This window comes from Diadema antillarum, unplaced genomic scaffold (assembly GCF_040938485.1).
Source record: "Diadema antillarum isolate AM-2024a unplaced genomic scaffold, OU_Dant_1.0 seq00000938_RagTag, whole genome shotgun sequence".
In the NCBI taxonomy this organism is placed as follows: Eukaryota; Metazoa; Echinodermata; class Echinoidea; order Diadematoida; family Diadematidae; genus Diadema; species Diadema antillarum.
In genome coordinates, this window is record NW_027271789.1 from 33,928 (window position 1) to 56,279 (window position 22,352).

The 22,352-nt window shown below is 38.3% G+C and overlaps 1 protein-coding gene across 2 annotated transcripts; it reads right to left on the reverse strand.

Moving 5' to 3' along the window:
- Positions 1-757: 757 nt before the first annotated feature.
- LOC139741604 (nuclear receptor coactivator 4-like) lies at positions 758-22,110 on the reverse strand. 2 transcript variants are annotated; one of them, XM_071652183.1, is made up of 8 exons: positions 21,936-22,110; positions 12,779-12,995; positions 7,068-7,297; positions 6,378-6,528; positions 5,741-5,897; positions 4,989-5,190; positions 4,610-4,727; positions 758-4,198 (listed from the first exon to the last, which is right to left on the reverse strand). In XM_071652183.1, exons 2-8 carry the CDS (start codon positions 12,896-12,898, stop codon positions 3,275-3,277), a joined length of 1,902 nt encoding a protein of 633 aa, XP_071508284.1. In that variant the 5' UTR covers positions 12,899-12,995; positions 21,936-22,110; the 3' UTR covers positions 758-3,274. The 2 variants fall into 2 exon arrangements, with proteins under 2 accessions (XP_071508284.1, XP_071508283.1); XM_071652182.1 differs by having other exon boundaries at positions 5,741-5,900.
- Between the last annotated feature and the right edge of the window lie 242 nt (positions 22,111-22,352).

Genomic DNA, 22,352 nt, shown 5'->3' on the forward strand with positions numbered 1-22,352 from the left:
TTTGCTCTTAAAACAAACTGCTCATTTAATGAAATTACCCGCCACATCATCTTATAACCAATACTATGTTACTATTTCTGATTATGTTGTACTAGAACCCAAATGTTGAGCATTATTTTCTTTTTGTTAAATGATATTCTTTAATTGCATTTCATTCGATATCAGGCTCATGTTCACAATGAAATTAGTATGAACAACAATAAGCTGCTGTATTCTTCTTTCTTGTGCTGCTGAATCACCTTTTTTTTTTAAACATACCTCTTTTTTTTTTTTGCAGAGCATACCCTACATACAAAAATAATATAAAATTATTTAAAAAAAAAACTACAAAAATTATAACAGCACATACACATACACATACACACACACACACACACACACACACAGTATTCAGGCTTACATATGCAAGTGTACCTCATTTGATGAATCGTCAATCGAGTAAGAAGGCACAAGCAGCAAAGAAATACTAAGTACATTGCTCAGTGTACTGAATATTTACTGCTTGTGACAGAGGAATAACAAGTTGTACATGTACATTGTAGCATGTATAGTTATACACTATGTACTGCATAAGCCACTGTACATGTATAGGCCTTATGCGCCAAATTGCTTTGCTGGGTCTCATACAACGCAAAATGTCGGTTTTCATGCTAAAAAGTTGAATTCGATTCAAAGAATACCTTATGTAATTTTACATTGATCACACAATCCACAGTAAATCACACAGGCCAAGAAACATAATACATGTATTGGGTTACAATCATCTGCCTCGGTCTTTTTTTCTCTCTTTCACACACACATACATACGTACATACACACACACACACACATATACACACATACATGTTAAACACATGGGTACACAAGTGTGTACAATGGAAAGCACACATAAAAGCACCAATACTGTACAAACAAAGGTTACTGGCATGAAATGGAACTTTATTTGCACTTCAAATTTTTTCTTGTTTGTGAATGCTTGCACACAGTGTGGTAAGATTGTCATAGTTTCACCAAGCATGATGTTTCAATTTTGCACATGTAATGGACCTTGAAATATCCAACATGTTTTACAATATGCATGTTATGAGTATGACATTGAGGAATTGAATATCATTTTCTAACTAACAGTTGTTTTTCAAAACCAAATGACCTAAAATGACTCTCACTTTTGATAGTTACAGTACACCAAGCATGGTAACTCCATACATTCTCATACACACCACATGTGCTTCTTCAGAGACCCACTACAATTGTAGGCTTACACTGCTACACCACCTTTTATGCATCACTATATCACAATAGCCAGTCAGTCAATTATGTAATATGCCACTAGGGCTAGATTAAAACATAAAAAAAAAAAACAAAACAAAACAGGAATCTAATTTCCATATAAGTACAATAGAAGGAAATATAATTCTCTGTGCTGGGTCCAATAAAAATATTACTATCTCTCTAAAATTTGTGTTCATACACCATATGCAGAATAGTTCATCAAGCAATAAACAATTCAAGTCTCTTCAGGAGCATTACACACAGTTAAATTGCGATATCACTCTCTTCCTCATATATAAAGACATACGAGATACCTGTATCTGCAGTATGTCTGACAAAATACACACATACACCACTGTATGTAGCAAATATAACTTTCACATAATGATTTTTTTTTTTCAAGTGCTGTAATGTTCATATTCATGAGCACAATTACTATTTTTTTTACATGTCAATCAAAACACCAACCAGCAAGACAAACTGTATGAGGTTCCTGAACCTACAGTACTGAGTATCTGGCAAGTGGCACTTATTTGTATGTTTAATACAATTCATATACAGTATTTGGTTACAATGTAAATACACCTATCACAGTTCAAGGTAATACATAATCAACTTTAAAAAAAAAACACTACTCCTCTGCTTACAGTAACACACATAAAAACAAGACACTCTGAGTGTGAGTGATGCTACAAATCTCTGCTGGCTCATATTCAAGTAAAATTTTGAGGGTGTCAGAAAAATCACAACCAAGGCTCCATGATGTGAAGCGGTGCTTAATAATATGGACAGGTGATGTATACTCTTGCTGTTGAAAATGGTGTGAGGATATATACCATTCTCTGTGTAGCTTTTCAAATGCTGGTTCAGTTTATAGTTACTGTACATGAACCAAAGTAATATAAGCACAAAGTACATCGTGAAATAGACATGCTGTTGTGACCTTTACTTTCATAAAATGTGAAGAAAAATGAGCTTTAGTACTTGGCACAGTGACATATGTTGAATAGTACAAACATCCAGACTAGCATGTTTTATAATGAATGTTTTTATCTTTGGGTTTGTTGTTGTTGTTGTTGTTTACTGTAACAGAATTCAAGTATGGCCATTCAACCTGCAACAACAAAGGTAAATCATTGATATACACTGTTTTAATGGTACACTGAATGTTCTTTAATTCTAATGAAATATACCAAGAAACACATACACTATTGAGAACAAACAGGGCAGAGGCATAGTTTGAAAAAATCTATTAGTAAGGTTTGGGGTAGTTTGAAAAAAAAAATGGAAATAAATGAGGAGATATTGACAAAAATGATCATTTAAAGCTTTGCCTGTATCTATCAGTAAGGTTTGAGGTACAGAAATATGATTTGGCATGCCATAACCAAGGTTACCGTCATACCCCAGTTAACAGTGTTGTATAGTAGCAAGATGTAAAGTTACACATCGCTATCATGGCAACCAAAGATTAGCGATAACTTTTGCAATGCCAATTCATCCCTGTACTGTTATATTCAATGTAATTACAATGAGAATAAAAATTTCCATAATTATTTCCCAAACCTTATCATAATTTCTAACAGAGGTTTTACAGTTGTTCAGAAAGAGATCATTTCAAGAAACTCGGCCGATGATTACTTATTTTTGTTTGTGGACTAAGAGTGCATAGTGCAGTGGTAATGGTGTTGCCAGTGCACTCCCATCATAAATATGAACATGGTTACAACAAAATTCTCATTGCAATGAAATGAAAATTCATCTCAAAAACTTAATTATCTATATATCTTTATGTATATATTACCGAATCTTTCTTTATATAATTTAGTGTTAAGCTATAACAAAAATTAAAGAAAATCAGCAGTCCCAAGGACTTTGTTATAATGGGAATGCACTGTACAGTAATTACTGGTTCCGCCCTGAAGCAGTGCTACAATGTACCCTAATTATCATTCCTCACATTACTTCGAGTTTTCACTCATAAATTCTTACAATGCTTGCCTTACTTTTGCAGCCACTGGTTGACATCCATGGGAATGGTGAAATAAGGAAAGCCAATAGCTCTGGTCTTAAAAAGAGTAGATCCAGATGCCTGTGCCATAAGCCACTTTTCTGTGGCCTCCTGCTGAGGGATAGCCATGGGTTCCTCCTCTGCCTTGGTTTTCTCGCCACTCACCAGCCACTTGGTTGCATCAGTTGCTGGTTCCTTGAAGGCCATAACAGAAGAGAGCAAGGGTCTTGGGATCAGCCACTCCTCTTCTGTCTTCTGGCCTTCCATGGCTGTCTTATTATCTTCAGTACCCATCTCTTCGTCATCTTCACCTTTCTTCAGCAGCCACTTGGTTACCTCCCGTTTCTCGCTCGAAGTCGGCCTGGTAGTTGTGGCTGATGTGCATCCATCAGATGGTTTTTTCAGCCACGCCAGGTTTTCCTCCAACTTCCACTTCAGGAAGCCAGAGATGATGCTGGACTCATAGTCGTTGGTTGGAATGGTGTCTGAGACAAGCCAATCCATGGCTTGACCAGACTTCTTCATTTCGACTTCTGCCCCAGCTGGTGAGCCCTCTGTGGAGGGTGGATCTCGTTTGAGCCACTGGTTCTTGGAAGACTCTGGGATACCGGTGAAGTGGTTGCTCGGTTTTGCAGCATCCCTGCAATTCTCATCACACAGACATTCATCAAAAGACTTGCATTTCTCATTTCCCTTGCATACATCATCGATTCTCAGGGAAGATGAGGGCTTCTCATCAGAAGAACCAGGGGAGGATGTTGAGCAGCATGAAGTTTGGTTGCAATCCCCCTTAGAGGCTTTCTTCTCCTGTTTGCCTCGTTTCGGAGGGCTGGTCTTTGGCTGACAGGGGACGGTAGCTCGAGTAGGGGTCTCCTGAACACACGCTAGGTCAGCCAGATCTTCAATCTCAATTGCCTGCATTAAAAACAAAACAAAACAAAACAAAACAATGGTAATATACGCATCAACCACATGGACACATAGACACTCTTTTGCTGTTCTTTGGCCCATCATAGCTAATCACAAAAAGTACAATTTCAGCACAAAAAGTTTACTAAACATATGACCACATCACATCACATATGTCTGAACACACTATACACCTGCTGACATCTCCAATGTTATTGCAATCATCCATTTGAATTTAGGTTTCATTTTCCATGTTATTTCTCTCTCCACCCCACATAATGTAAGTGTTCTATATTTAAAAAAAAGTTTAATTTTGAAACTCTGAACTTGCTATTCCTAAAAAGCACTAACTCCACAGCTGAATGTAGATTTAGAACTTATCCAGGAATTACAGAGTCAATCAGGCACAAGATTCACCTTAGCTGGCTTCTGACTGGTGTTACAAGTGTTGTTCCCCTGGACCTCCATGGGCTGCTCATCCTGTGGACATGCTGGGCTCTTCCGCAGCCAATCCTTGGTGCTGCCAGATGGCACACTGAAGGTTTGAAGATATCAAACAAATCATTAGCCTATGATCATCACAAACATTTAAGTATATTGACTGCTTTGTCTCTTCATTTAATATTTGAACACATATCAAAATCTATATCGACATGAACACAAATATTACAACGGCAGATATCTTACTCCTTTTCAGGCACTACACAGTTATCACTCTAGCTATTGAATTAAACAAACTAATACAAAAACATCTTTTTGTCTTGTGTGACAAAACTTGAGGGACGAGAATACTCACAAGTGAGTGGACTTCTCCAAGTGGTGACGGCTAACTCCCACTGGTGCCTTGTTAGACTTGGGTTTGATCCATGTGACATTCGGCGAGTTCAAGATGTTTGCAAAATAGGACTCCACTGCTTTAGAATGAGCGCTTCCACCATCCTCATGCTGCATCATACTGGTGTCATCGCCATCATCCGCAGTAACCATTGCAAAGTCACCTGCAGAAAAGGATGTTGAGTCACGTATTGTTTGAATTACCTATGATCTTTCAGCAAAAGGAACCTTATCTGTACGGCATTCAACCGAACACCTTGCCCAACATACTTGCACTTTTTACCCATTTGGTTCTGTATAGTCACAATTTACAGTAATAAACCATTTTCATCAACAAGTCCAAAACCACATAATGACAGCAATTTGACTGCTACACAGTTCATCAGGACAGGTTGTTTCCCCAAGTTTCAGAAAAGGCAAGCCCACAACAGACACAATGCAAACAGTTTGAAATCAAATACTCTGAAGTTCATATTGAATACATACCACACAGTAATCACATTTTACAAGCAACAAGACAGAGCAGGGTAAAGGACTGTATTTCCAGCAGGTACTTACCAGGTACTTCAATGACTCTTTACCTTCTATCACTGTGAACTTAACAAATATTGCTTGCTTTTAAATGTAGACTGATCTAGTCTCACAAAATCCCCCACCCCATTTGTGCCAACCTCTACATTTATCCATCAACTTGTTACTCTGCCTATAACTTACCATTGCTTCCCTTCAGGAGCCATGCACTTTTGTCAGTTTCCTCCAGAAAAACAGGATAGATGATGCAGGGCATTTCATCCATTTTACCATCATGTGGTCCTGAATGCTCCCTCAGCCACACCTGAGAACCAGCAAACTCTTCAAATGGCTTCATGATCTGCTGCAAAAGACAATTCAGTTTGGCACAGCTATATGAACTTACATTTCATTATTATCATCGTATAATCTTACAAAGTTTATCAGCATTGAATGGTACCTGAAGTACAATAAACTTGCCATAAGTTGATCATGACAGGACCAAGGAAAATGCATCGACTTAAGAGTGTGCAGAAGAACAAGCACGCCGGCTTTGAATGTACAGTGGAACTTTTTATTTTCATTGACTTAGGCGATAATTCGACATATATACCGTCAGCTTATGCAAAGTTGACTGTATATATTTAATACTCACTTTATACGAGTCTGCATTTTGCAGTGCTTTAATCACAAAACATTAACAACAAAACAGAGCAACAGTTCTGCCATTTTACAAAGGGTTGAATCAGACTAAGTTTGTTTGTTTTTCTCAAAAGGTGCATAAAGAAGTGCTCAATTCAGACATACATTGTACACCCTCTGGTCAAGAGGCAACACTCACTCTTGGTGCAGAGGTTTCATTGTCCTTTTCAATGCGAGGGCGCTTGGGGTTCACACTCCCGAAAGACTGAATGACTTTCTTCAGTTCCTTGGAATTCCCCTCAAACTGGAGAGCAGCATCCTCATCGTGTGACAATTGCAGCTGCTGAAATCTGCATGATATGAATTTGTGAATCATATGAAAAAGAAAGCTGATCATATCATATTGGAAATATGAGCAGGAGAACACATCTTCATGATTGCTTTAACATTTAGTCATTTTTTTATTTATCTATCAAAGACATATTAACATGAGGAATAGGAAAATATTTCTATGATCTGAAGATATTCATATTAAAGCTCCAAAACCAAAAAAACTCAAATATTACAAAACTGGGTCTGTATATAATTGCAGAGTTTTGGGGTTATTTTTTTATATTATTATTATTTTTTTTTTTGACTGATAAAAATGGTTGACATTCAACATAACAGTCGTCTACATTCAAAACATTGCAACAGTCATCAGAATATTTGGTGACTGACATTTCTTGCTTGTGTTTGTCCTCTCTCTTTCTTAGTGTCATTCATTGATTACTTGTATGTGTAAAAAGCATATTTGACTGGCATGCACGGTTTCATCCCAGCCGGCCACAGACCGTTTACTGTTCACCTTTTCTGTGCCTGTTTTGTCTATTTTCTTTCATTCTCTTACCGTTTCATGATGTTATCCACTTCCTGAAGAGACACTCCTGCCTTGCCAAACTTGATCTGGTTCACAAGTATCTCTAGAGCTCCCAACTCTCTCTTCAGTTCCTCTGCCTGGAGTTGAAAGTGTTCCCGTTTAACTTGGTGAATGGTGTCGACCTGGTTGAGAAGATGCACTTCTCGGCAGCGCAGGCTTTCAAACTGTCGACTGAAACAGAGCTGGATATCTCCCTTTGTCTGAAAATGAATGGAAAATCAACAAGCATATTAAAATTATGCAACAATAGACTATATACCTTTATGTATATCCACCAAGAAGATTATGTTTCTGCTGATATGTTTTTGTTCTTTTTTTGTTCTTTGTTTGAGTGTCAAGGCACAAAGTTTGACATAGTATATAGATCGGACACAATTTTCTAAAAAGGTCAGAAATACATCATGATATTGCCACTGGCCCTGAAGCTGGTTGAATTCATATGTAGCCAGAAAATGACATCTTCATTATAAAAGATTAGGTTACTTCTGACCTTGATCTTTTACCTAGCAATACTAACAGATTAAGTTCGTGCAGATAATTGTCAATATACAACAAGTATTTCTACCGTGTCCACTAGATTGCATCACAAGACATTCCTAGCTCTGTAGCTGAATAAAGTTCCCATTTTGGTTGTTATTGCCTTTGACATTTCATATTTGAAATAATCATCACATTATCCTGGAAATAATAACATATTTATTCTTGCCCTTCCTACTAAATTACAATGTACATGTCACAATTGCACATTCATAGACGAAGCTACACTTGTACAGCTGTACAGCTTAAAATGGCCACTTTTAGTCACAGTGACAGTGACATTTGACCTTTATCTTGAGGGATTTTGCCAAGAATTGAATCAGCATATTTAATGCCTCGTATAGCAATACTGTAACCAATGTATGTACCCTGTTCATTGAGTAGTTCTACTTTTAAAAAATTGCAATCAGATCTGGGACAGGCACAACTTACACATGGACCACCTAAAGGTACTATGCCGGCAGCTTCATTTTGGGCAAAGACCTGAAAAATACTGGACAATCTCATAACAAGGTCTATAACACCACAAACTATATTTCTGGATATTAAGAATTTTCCATGGTTAAAACTATCTACATGTATAGGACTCATGAAACTTTGCTTCCATGGATGAACAATATTTGGGGGAAATGAGCTGCCTTGCTGGTGACTCTCTGAGCACTTTTAGCTGTTATGGGATTGTATGTAAATCACTAAAAAGACCATGAATTTCCCCAAGGTTTATAGCTGAAACCAAAAGAAAGTTTACATGCAAATCTGCAACTTATCTTAGCAGTAATCATGACGGATCATCATTCCAAGAGACCAGATGCAGTAATTGTGCTCTCAGTGAAACAATAAACATTGCAACAGAATGTCATTATTCGTAACAAAGGAGTACGGTACATTCACTTTATAACCCTAGAGTAGGTAAATCCGTCAGTTTTTAATGTTACGCACTATGTGATTTTTAGTTTGTACACATATCAGTGATCAGAGAGGGCGTTGTGCCTGTCTCTGAAGGGCAAGAAAACAGAAAGTACTGGAATCAGATGGTCAGATATTGTGTGTGCCTCAAAGGTTTGGGATTTCCTGGCCTATTTGGCAGGAAGAAGTGATTCTGGAACTACAGCTGCTATTGGCTTAAATCTTAGCATGTGACTGTCTCTCCTTCCCTTTGTGGCACTGTCTAAACTTCCACATTGATGTTATACAGGTGAGGTGACATCATATGCTATTCCTGGAAACCTGGCAATAGCTGACATTTCTCTTGTGGAAACTGATACTATACAAGCAACGATGATCTCAGATAGAAACAGTGTATGCTGTGTATTGCAGTAGAGGCCAGAAGTTTTTGTTCTACTTTGAGTGGTCAACATAAACAACTGAGTTTCAAACCATAATGTGGGAATAGGTCCAGGTAAGTTCTTTTTTAAGCCCACTTCTAATCAAGGTAAGCTCTTTCGTAAACTCAATCACTCATATATACAGTGACATAGCAAGATATAATGTATGTATTAGTCCTTCCATCAACATACATGCGCAATGTACAAATCTTGCATTATCAGCATCTGTACTCCTTATTGCATTTAACAGCCAATGATTTGATATGTTCCTGTTATGTGGATTGTCATTCGCAGATTCAGTTTGTTGGCACTGTGTGTGTTTTAAAAGTGGATAGTTTCATTCAAGTAATTTTTCACGCTCTGCCAGGTGAGATGAGTCTAACACATTTTAGATTAAGTTTAAAATATCAATTCCACTCATAAACTAGAGATTGTAATTTGTCATTACTGACAAATTAAGGTGATCCGATTTTTTTTTCATCAATGATTCGAGTCCTGATCGCAATAGGCATGACCATACAGGTTTCGTCTGTTGTTAAAAACGTTGGCCGTGTGATGTTTGAATTCTCGTTTAGAAAAGGGAGTCATATCTGCCATCTTTGGTACCAAATTCCGTATACACTAGATAACGAAGATACAACAACAAATACATATGACCTTTGACCCACCTTTACACTCCCAAGATGGCATCTGAGGAAAAAGTGGTTATTTTGTGAAATGATTCTTGCGACATCGTCTATACGTGTGCAAAATATGGGAAAGATAGGACAGGTATTCGCCAAGATACAAGATGAAACATTTATGACCTTTGACTCTAATTTACATACCCAAGATGTTGTCCGATCAAGTAGTTGTTATTTTATGAAATAATGTACGTGACATGAACTAAACATGTGCAGAATATGGGGGTGATAGGGCGTGTTTTTCTTGAGTTATTGCAAAGAAAGTTGCAGAAAGAAAGAAATATCTCAATACATAGAAGATAAGCTTTAATTTCAACCAAGTTTTTTATCGTGATCCCGACATCGTATGAAAAAACAAAATCAAATTTAACGATAGCGCAAAGTCTCAGCTACAACATATTAAAATCTGGGAGAAATTCACCGAAGGGTAAGTGAGCTAGTGCTCCATAAAGACAATCATGTCAATTTTCACATTTAAAAAAATTCCCTCCCATAGAGATAACACGTCATAACGAAGATACAAAAAGAAGTACATATGACCTTTGACCTCAATTTGCACAGACAAGATGGCATCTGAGTAAAAAGTGGTTATTTTGTGAAATGATCCTTGTAACATGGTCTTTGCGTTTGCAAAATATGGGAAAGATAGGACATGTATTCACTAAGATACAGGATAAAACACTTATGACCTTTGACCCTAATTTACATACCCAAGATGGTGTCCGATCAAGTAGTTGTTTATGAAATAATGTACGTGACATGAACTAAACATGTGCAAAATATGGAAGTGATAGGGCGTGTTTTTCTTGAGTTATTGCAAAGAAAGTTGCAGAAAGAAAGAAATATCTCAATACATCGAAGATAAGCCTGAATTTCAACCAAAATTTTTGATGTGATCCCGACATCGTATGAAAAAACGAAGGGCACACTTACGGTAGCGTAAAGTCTCAGCTACAACATATCAAAATCTGGGAAGAATTTACCGAAGGGTAAGTGAGCTAGTGCTCGATAAAGATAGTCATGTCAATTTTCATTTCCAGAAAAACTGCACTCCCATAGAGATAACACGTAAACTGGTCAAATTTGACAAGGTTACTTTCAATCCATTTTTACGAGGTGATACCGTTATCCAATCAAAATTTTGTAATTTTATGTTTGAAAGAACATTAAATAAGCTACAACATACTGAAATCTGGGTGAAAATTAAAAAAAGGACTAGTGAGATACGCTCGAATGAACTTGAAATTTGATGACGTCATTTTGAAAATTTACTTTTTTTACTTTATTAAGAAATTTGCTATCTTTTAATCATTTTGTCAGCATTGCCTCCCCATGAAATTACATGTACAACTCATCAGGTTTTAAAATATGTAAAGAAAATGGGGGGTCACCGTCCATCCTGACGAGTAAAATCGAATTTAAAATTAGCAGTTTTTTGGCATAGTTGCACTGTATATCGCCATTGACGCGCGCGCGGAATATCAACTTTGACGGGCCCGTATGACGTCATATTGAGTCGCATTGATTTGAAACTTGGTATAAATATTCCTTAACATTTCAGACATCCGATCAAAGTGAAAAAACTGGAAATTTCAATTGCACATGAGCTGTGCGTGCGTATATGCGCGCGCGCGTACGCGTCCGTCCGATTTTTTCAATTTTTCAAAAAATGCTCCAAATGGTCTGAAACGTGTGCAAAAAAATTTTGAGCTCGATTGGAGCATACAAATATTTCAACGCGCGCGTACGCGCACGTTTTAAGAGAAAATATGAATTTTGAGAACATGAGTAGAATGCGCATAATTTGAAATATATGTGACGTAAATTTCATTGAAAAATTTCATTCCATTTATGAGATATGATTGAGAATGTGTTTTCATATAATGACGTCATAGTGACGTCACGGTCGACTGATCACAATGATACATTAGATTTGTCGTCTTTGGGACATGATGCATACATGGTATAATTTTGAAATTGATAGGCAGCGGACTTTCTGAGCTAACCTCTGCACAACTTTTGCGGAGAAATAAAGAAACAAAGAAGAAGAAAGAATCCGTACAGATACAGAAGGTGATCCGAAGGATACTTGGATCACCTAATTATATTCATTTCTGGTATCTTTCCTTCTGTTTGCGTTTGTTACATACTCAAAAAGCTGCATCACCTCTCCCTCACATTTATCCCAAAGTTGAATTATCCTTCGAGTTTATGTCAGGTTTAAAGGTCCTGTTTACCTTTGGGAGCAGTGATTTAAAAAAAAAAAAATCAAGATATCACATTTGATGCATATGTGTTGGTCTGTTGTATGACAAAACATCCTACCATATAAAATTTTCACAATAAAGCCTAAAATATAAGGATATATCAGCATTTTTCTCAATAAACCATAACTGTAAACAGTTTAGTCTGGAAACACGTTTATTATAAATTGTTCACATTTTGTGTATTTACAATACTTAACATCGATTATACGGATTCAAATATTTACAGTGGTTGTTTCTATCCCTAACTTACATTTTAGAACTATTTTAAAGCACTAATGCTGGGTTTTTGTTTCATCTGCAAATGGTAAACTATGCCTTTAAGTGTGTGGGTGTGTGTCACACACATACACACTGCTTTAGCTTCTGACCATTCGAGCATTGAGAATTAAGGGTTTCTGGGATGAACACAGTACTAGGGCTTTCTATAGCTTAGTCGGTAGAGCATCGCGCTAGCATCTGGAGGTCTTGGGTTTGAATCCAGATGGAATCCCATTTCCTTTGCTCATTTATCCACTAATAAATATATTCATTTTCGGTCAGTTTCCTTCTGTTTGTGTATGTTTTTAATTAAATGGAATCAAGACAATAATCAATGGAACACATGGCAAGCAAAAAATATTTGCATGCTTTTATCTTTGCACTAGTTTCTGGTTGCATGAAATGTGTGAAAATTTCCATTTTTACAGTAATTGACTTGACTTGTGCAAGAAGTCATGTAAATTGTCAGGAGACTGGCCAGTTTATAGTGCTTCAAACATACCTGTACACACAAAGATTACATGTGTATTGTGCATATCCTAATGACTGGTTAACCATCATTAGTGTGAGTGACTGAAACACGTTAAATCAGTAAAAATTGAAATCCTTGCCTCTGAAGCATTATCTTGTAGCTGCTCCCGGACTTCATCAAGGTCTGTCAGGGCACTTTGAATCAGGGCCAGTCGCTGCTCAAGATTCTGTAGGGCACTGCACTGCTTACGAGAGTCCATGCTTCAGCCGAACTGTCACCCAAGTTTCACAGGACAGAAATGTGAGGTCTCTACTCTTGGATGGGTAGCCCTTCCAGCTCTGCACTGCATGCATACACTATGTACGAAAGTTCAGGCACACAATGTTAGTGTAACTATAATGTACATGTAGGTGTATACATTAGTAAAATGCAGAGAGAACAATGATGGGTTGGGTACAGTAATACATACAGTGTATGTAAGTGTATACGATCACTGTATATTAATGTATACAAACATTTTATATACAATGTAAAGAGGTTTTCATGTTTCGAAGAGCAATTCTACAACATGTTCAAGCTGGCTTTCATTTAGATATATTCATGTAGAGTCAAACAGAATGCTAGAGGACAATAATAAAGTATCACGATGAATTTTTAAGTTCTGGAAAAGAGATGGGTAGGAGCCAAAAGGCAATTTAATAGCTCTTTATGTGCCATGGTGTACAATGTAAATCCCCTGTGCGCCACATTACACTGTACTGTATTCTGAGACTGTGACATAGTCATGCTTTCCGAAACCATTCCGTTGATCAAATCTGCTGTATGTAACTTTTTAAAGTTTTTGTTACCCACGACATGTAATGGGCAAAGTAATAGAGAATTTGCCAAACTTTGCTTTGATATACTGTACAACAGGGCTCCACACTAACTATTTTTGGTGGCCCAAAGGCAAACATCCGACCGTTTTTGGTGGCCCGATCAGGCCACCACATTCTCCATTTCTGAAATTTTGGTGGCCCGACGTGCGTTTTTGGTGGCCCCGGGCCACCGGGCCACCATTAGTGTCAAGCCCTGTAAACAATGTAAATTGCATGACAAATCTATGATTGTTTTTCTTTCAAATGACCAGTAGCTGCATTATTGTAGAGGCACGATATCTGCACACAAAACAGTGACTGAAACTTAGAATTTACTTGCAAATCCACTAGGGACCATCATTTGATAGTCAATCACACTATAAAATGCAAGCTACAACTACTGTACATGTGACAGGAATGGAACTGCAAGAAACGCTTTCATTGTACTGTGGCATTTGACGATTTATCGATCGGTTTGGGCGTGTTTGTGGGTTTGAGCAGAATACATATGTACAGGTATGCGAACTTGGCATGCTGTCGACTGAGTCGGGAGAGCGAACGTGGCACATAAAGAGTTAGATGATGTGATTATGTCTTGGCCTCTCAAGTCTCCATGTATTATCAACGTACAAACTGTACAAACCACTCCTTTCTTTTTTCTTTTTTAAACAATGAAACAAGATGGAAACACTGCCGTTATAGCGAACACGGTTATAAAGAAATTCCGGTTACAACGCAGCAAAAATTCAGGCCGCAAAATTATCCGTTCTTTGTTCTTTATTGTTTATTAGTTCAGTTATAACAAAATTTCGATATAATGAAAGAAAATTGCTGGTCTCGAGGCATTCGTTATAACGGGAGTCCACTGTATCATTCGTTTTCCTCATATATTGCAATAATTGGGCAACAATGAGTGTTTAACTCTTTAATATGCCACGTACGCATGCCCAACTCAGTCGACCACTTGCCAAGTTCGCATATTCTGCTCAAACGCACAAACCTGCCAACAACTGATCTAGATACATGTGTAAATCGCAAAATGCCAACATACAATGAAAGCGTTTCTCGCAATTCCATTCCTGTCACATGTACATGTAGCTTGCAGTTTATGTGGTGACTGACTATCAAGTGGTGTTCCCAACTGGATTTGTGACTAAATTCATAGTTTTTTTCACTGATTTGTGTGCAAAAGTCATGTATCTACAATAATGTAGCTACTGGTCATTTGAAAGAAAAACAAACATACATTTGTTTACAATTTATATCAAAGCAAAGCTTGGCATTTTCTTTACCACTTTTCTCACTACATGTTACATGGGTAACAGAAATCTACAAAAGTTAAAAAGATTTGAAAAACAGGATGTTTTCCAAAGGCATGACTACATATCAGAATAATGTGGCATACAAAGGGTTTACACACCATGGCACACAAAGAGTTAAAGGACAAGTTCACCTTCATAAACATAAGGATTGAGAGAATGCAACAATGTTAGTAGAACACATCAGTGAAAGTTTGAGGAAAATTGGACAATCGATGCAAAAGTTATGAATTTTTAAAATTTTTGTGTTGGAACCGCTGGATGAGGAGACTACTACAGCTTGTGAGTCATATGCGTACATCAGTATAAAGAAAATATAAAGAAAATTCAACATATTCTCACTTTTTTCACATAATAGAAGAGCACTTGACTTGGCTCTTTCTAAAGGCAGGGGGAATAATATTACCCATAACATTTGTCGGTAACGAGTCGGGGGAATGTGAACTTTTTTTTCATAAGATGAAATTTTGTGAAATTCTCTTTATATTTTCCTTATATTGTTGTACGCATGTGACATCTAAGTTATTCACACACTGCAGTAGTCTTCTCATCCAGCGGTTACTGCACAAAAACTTCAAAAATTCATAACTTTTGAACGGATTGTCCGATTTTCCTCAAACTTTCAATGATGTGTTCTAGTAATATTGCTACATTCTCTCAATCCTTATGTTTATGAAGGTGAACTTGTCCTTTAATAAAATAGGCATATATTGCTACACTAATACATAACTTACAAGTACATCATTTTTACATTTTTCTCCACAAACCAAATCACTTCAAATACATGTATGCACACAAATATGTCATGGCAACTAATATCACCATTAAGTGCAAAAATGTGTAACTTTTCATTAAAACTTTTTTCTTCTACACTAAAAAGCAGTTCCAAGTTTGATACAGTGTATCTACGTACCTAAGTGGCATTTGTTCAACTGTTCAATCCCATTTTCCTGAGCTTTTTTACACAGGAAAAAAAAAAAAAATCAATGTATACATGTACACGTAGTTTCACTACCACTACCTACTATTTTGCTTCAAATTGTTTGGGCAGTATGAATGCAAACTTCTCGAGAAGATACCAGTGAAACTTCCTGCATGCACTTGGGAAGTTTCTCACTTCTTGCAAAACTATGCATGATTTTGAGCAGCTTTATCGCATTTGGCTGAAACTGAGAGAATTTTATGACGCCATAATACATTGTAGATCCATTCATGTTGTTTACAAACATTGTGCATTGTTTTGTAAGCTGTAGTGCATCTGCATTTTCTTCCTGTGAGAGACAGGAAGTATGGGTAGTTTCCTATCACTGAAACTACGCATACCAGTAGTTGTCAGTAGTGTGACTGCGTGCTAAAACTTCTGGAAGTTACCTGTATTCAGTGGGAAGCAAACTACACTACACATGTACACTGGCTGTGTAGTTTTGCATAGTGCAACCACGGCTATTGAATCATTTCCAAGGTATGGATAAAATAGTGTAATTCTAGTACCACGTACTGTAAAAGTGGATATTTTCGTGTGACTAATTTTTCGTGCTCAGGCGGGTACGAGGAGTTTTGCATGTTTGTAAATCTGCAGAACGAAGACATGAACTACTGCTGGAACACCATGAAAGGCAAGCAAAAATATTTGAGTGCTTTTATTTTTCCGCTAGTTTCTGGTTGCGCGAAATGCACAAAAATTTCAACACCGCGAAAATTTCCACTCTTACAGTATTCAACCTGACCTTTGACACTTGACCTTCCACCTCATGACCAAAACTTCCCAAAAGAATCACTGCTGGGCAATACATGTACTGACATGGTACAACACTGTACATGTATAGTTATTACACTGTAGTACCAAGTTTAATGAAGATGCCCTGAACCATTTCCATGATACAGGTGTACGGTGAAAAGGTAGTTTTAGCATTTTCACATGACCTTTTTCAGGGGTGTCTAGTACCTAGGGTAATGATTTTGGCCCTGGGGTGGTATTCTGAGGTCGTAATTAAGTCTGTAATTAACTTCGTGATTAAGTCGTGAAGTTAATAGGCCCTTAATCATGGGCAAAATTGGTATTCTGAGGACGTAATTAAGGTATGATTAAGTCCCCTGTAATTATCTTAGGTCCCTCCCATCTAATTGTTATTCCATCCAATCAGACGCATTGTTAGAAGCCAAAATGATGACTATACGCGCAAATATGCTCTCAATGCGCGCTCCTCCACGCCCCCTGTAATTACAACCCAAGAGCTCCGTGCGCACACTCCGGTATTTGATTACAACCCCTCACCTACGCACGCGAAGATCGCAACCTCTTTGCTCACATAAAATGACAAAATTCCTCGAAGATCGGCTATATTTCTTTTTTTCTCTGAATTCTACGGATACCACGATAACAACATTCAACCGCTCCTCGGTTACCGAAGACGGTAAGCATCGTTGTGGCAGAGAAAACACGATGTATTGCGTGATATCGGAGTAGTTAATGACACTCTTTGGTATCGTTAAGTTTTCCATTAACTTTCATACTTAATTACACCCTCAGAATACCGATTCGTAATTAACTCTGTGATTATGTCCTCTCAGAGGTGCGCGCGCATTGATACGCGCAAACGCGTAGGTCCTTCCCGCCAAAACGCTTGTTGCTATGGTAGTTAATATACCCCCTACTTAATCATGCTCTCAGAATACCAATTCTGTAATTAAGTGCTAATCAGACACTTAATTAGCTCTCAGAATACGGCCCCTGATTTCTATACCAGTAGAACCAGGGGGCATTTCATGAAGCGTTTAGGTCAGATATTTTTCTGACAAACTGTTATAACTTGAGCTACTGAAATCCTTGCATCTAATTGGCTGAGAGCAATTTTGTCCGACAAGTTTGTCGGACAAAATGCTTCACGAAATGCCCCCCAGGGGGGCGTTTCATCAACGAGTTCGTCGGAGGTTTTCACCGACAAATTTGCTATCAGCCAATCAGACGCAAGGATTTCAGTACTTAGCTTTTAACAGTTGTCAGTGTAAATCACTGACAAAAAGTTTCATGAAACACCCCCAGGGGGGCGTTTCATCAACGAGTTCGTCGGAGGTTTTCGCCGACAAATTTGCTATCAGCCAATCAGACGCAAGGATTTCAGTAGCTTTTAACAGTTGTCAGTGTAAATCACTGACAAACAGTTTCATGAAACGGTCCCCAGGTCTACTCTAAAATCTTAAAGGGATGATACAGATACAGTATTGGTGGAGATGAAAATTGGGCTTTTAATTTTTTGGGAAATACCAAGAAAACACTTATGAAATAGTACAGAGCATACCATTTTAAGAGGAATTCAAATTAATTTGATGAAAATCAGGTTTTAGAATGACTGAAACATCCAAAAATAAAGTAAAACAAAGTGATCGTAATGAAAGGTACTTGTAGGTCCCATAATCATTGTGCACTTTTTATTAGGATTGCTCTGTTTTGGATTTCAAAGCCATTTTTCATAAGAGGTTTCTCATTACAAACTGTATCTCATTAAAAAATGTTACAAACCTGAAATTAGTTCTTAACCAAAACTAGTATATACAGGGGACAGTTTCATGAAACTTTTTGTCAGTGATATACACTGACAACTGTTAAAAGCTACTGAAATCCTTACGTTAGGGGGGCGTTTCATCAACGTGTTCGTCGGAGGTTTTCACCGACAAATTTGCTATCAGCCAATCAGACGCAAGGATTTCAGTAGCTTTTAACAGATCACCGACAAAAAGTTTCATGAAACGCCCCCAGGGGGGCGTTTCATCAACGAGTTCGTCGGAGTTTTCACCGACGAATTTGCTATCAGCCAATCAGACCAAGGATTTCATTAGCTTTTAACAGTTGTCAGTGTAAATCCTTGCGTCTGATTGGCTGATAGCAAATTCGTCGGTGAAAGCCTCCAACGAACTCGTTGATGAAACGCCCCCCTGATTGGCTGATAGCAAATTTGTCGGTGAAAACCTCCGACGAACTCGTTGATGAAACGCCCCCCAGGAATGGTATTAACGGACAGCATGGTAATTCAGGACACACATATTTTTGATGACATTCAGTATGCGCGAGACTTCGTAGATTAGCCTCAGAGAACGTTGTGTGGACCGAAACCACAAAAAACGTGACATAAAAATGTAAAAATGCAAAGAAATTCACATTTTACCTCAGGGGGGTGTTTCATCAATTTAGTCAGCGCTGACAATTTCAGCAAAATCTTTGGTTTTGATTGGCTAAGATGCTCTGGTCACTGACTGTTACTATGGTGATTGTCAGCGCTGACTAAATCGAAGAATCACCCCCCAGATTTATAGATGAGTGACCCGCACCTCGTCATAGTTAATATGATGCATGTTTAAATCACATTTCGTCACTGAAATTCTATGAAATCCCACTCACATACAGGAAAAATGCTGAAGATTCCAATAGGAAATACTCAATAGAACCACAAGTTCACTGATCAATACCAAAAAATTTGAAGCTATCTTCCTCAAACGCAAATGATGCAAAAAGTTGTGCGCTAAGGCCCCCATCTCACTAGGAAGGCGACCATGGCGATCTGTGACGATTTAAGAAATCGTGGCGCAATCGCCGTCCATCTCCATTTTTGGCCTCCGAGGCTATTACACTACAGTTTCTCCGCGCTCAACCTGTGCTGTAGGCGATAGTGCCACGATAATACGACTCTGCCACGTTGTTGCCGCATTTCCAGGCCGATGAGACGCGCTGCTTCTGCGATCGAACCGACTGTATTGCCATATTCATGCGCTTTAATATCAAGACATCAATACAACAGTGATACCATAGGAGCGACAGTGATACATGTACGTGTACGCCGGGCTCATGCTACGATTTCAAGCGATCGGTGTATAAAATGGGTTTCATGATTGAAGTTCTTCAGGCAGATGTCAGAGTCAAACTAACATGGATATGCAGAATATGGTTTCACCCTTACATCTTTAGAGCATTCTAGAACACACCAGTTAGAACCTAATGTGAAATTGCACTATTAGTTAAGGCATCCATTCAATTAAAAGGGTAAAATATGTATATAATATTAAAGAACCGGCTTACGAGCAAACTACAAATCGTATCTTACAATGAGACAATTTTATGAAGATATATAATTTGAAAAGATTACAACTTAATTTACTTTCATTGACTTGGAAAGGTATTATGACAAACAAATAATTTAATAAACAGATTAGATTCGTACTGAGTGTACGTGGAAAAATGAATTTTATATGTTTATCTCCGTGTCCACCTTCCTGGTCTGTGCATCACTTTCCTTCATTCATGGTTGGTTCCTGTTACGTATATACCGGTACTGTAAAAGTGGTAATTTTCATGGGCGATGGGGGCCGCTTTTGATGCCCTTGAGTTACGCCTAACATGTTGCTACCCCGTCAGAGTTACGAATGTGGCGCTTTTAATGCGCTCGTGAGGCGATTGTGATACGCTCTAAAACCGCGGCGACCTCGCTACGGAAGTTTTGGACATGCTCAAAACTTCTGTAGCGAGGTCGCCGACCATGGCGATGGTGGTGACCCTCCGCGCTTCTGAACCGCGCTAGATACTTGTACGATGGAGAAGATTTAAAGCGATTAAGCCACGATCCGCCGCGCTTTGTCGATTTTTGATGATCGTAGCGGAATCGCCATCTAGTACGTGAGATGGGGGTATTAGGAAGGACCCGCAAGGCCGCAACTCGACACCCGCGCTCCCATAGACAAAGCATGTAAAATCCAATTGGTGATTTTTCACAAGGTTTTATCGCGTGAACTGTTCGAAATGTTCTTAAGATAGACATTTTACCGTAAAATACGAAATTTGAGCCTCATTTGCTGATTTTTTTCTTTGTTGTCCACTCAGTGAGAATGTGTATGGTGATTTGTGGGATAAATTGTGACTCTGGTGCAAGGACAAGGTGCGAAAGACGTTGATTATTCCATTGCGAAAATGGTGCGCGGAATTATAATGCGATTTTACACCGTGCAAAAAGACAACTTTTTGGAGAGGGTATATTCTATATAAAGTCTATTTTCCCAAAATTGGAGTGAATAATTTTGCCGAATTTGTAATTTTCAGGACTTTGTGAATAACTCATGTTATTTTTGGCATGAAATTTTGTCCTCTGAGTACGGAATTCAGAGCAATGAAAAAAAAAGCGTCCGGCGATACGATCAACTCTCCTGCTGTCCTCTACACTAACTGTTAGTGTTAGACTTTCAGAGATTCTAACGTTAGAGGCCGAGGTCTATCTCAATGTATCATCATGTCTCTATAGATCTAATGTTACAACCCCTTTACGGGCTTTAACATTAGAATCTATAATTGTATAAACTTAAGATTTCTAACAGTTAGATTTCTACTATTTCCAGTCTAAACTCATCTCAGAATAATATAAATTTTGACCATACCCAATCTGAGTGACAGACTGATTGCCAAACAAGAATTGTTAGAAAATTTATTCAATTCACAGACTGGTCTAGAAATAAGAATCTATTCTTCGTCTTCAGCTAGGCATGGCAATGACTTGTTCACTGTGTATTTAAACAAGCAAGCGCAAGCACATCAAACAGCGAGAAAGGGAACGAACGCCATTGCACACCGCGACGTTCACACGTAGGCACACTGATACGAGAACAATACAATTCTCTGACCTTTTCTCAAAGTAGGTCGTCGGGCCCGGGGGGCGCGCTACGGGAGAACAGTCGTAGCTAGGTGTTCAATATCCTGTTTTGTGGAATGTCTGCCTTTAAATATATTTATGAATCAAAAGATTTGAAGAATAAATGCTTATAAACACATCAAATCAATACTTGTCTCATTTCTATTGAAAAACGTTTGGTAAATTCGTGGGTAAATCTTGCCGGCGACTCGCTACAACCAGTGCTGCAACGCTGGCACATATACATACCGACCAGCTAGACGGAAGAAGCGGCCGCGGCGGCAACGAACAGATTGTCAATAAGGACTGCCAACCACACAAAAGAAACAAACATTACAAGATATGATTTCCAAAACAGTTTCTCTAGAGGCTACTTTGTACCTTATGTAGATCGCATCAATAATTTAAAAGGAAAGTTTTCCTTTTATGTAGCAAATTCCCTTTTTACTTACAGATGCACGGCCTCTCTGCTCAGTCCGCCCGGCTTAGCTCGGTCAAATCAACAGGAAACGTACAAGAAGTGTACATGTACTTATACTCGACACATGTAGCGTACGATAGGTCCCATAGTTCGATCGATGGATGGATCGTGTGTGTGCGATCGCATGGGATCACCGCGTTCACCCCATGTATGCAGCCCACAGAACTCTTCTGTGATGCAGCCTCATCTAGTCTGCATGATCTGGCGCCCGTGGGGTGGCGGACATGCGCAATCGATCCGTTATCACGGTGGTGTGGCGTGACTGTGTGACCTAGCGCTGAGAACATGTTTTCCACCTCCCTAGGCCCTGGGACATGGTAATCACTGATAACAAAATTTTACTGATCAAAATAGAGATCAGTGGCGTAGTAGGCCCTACATGCACACG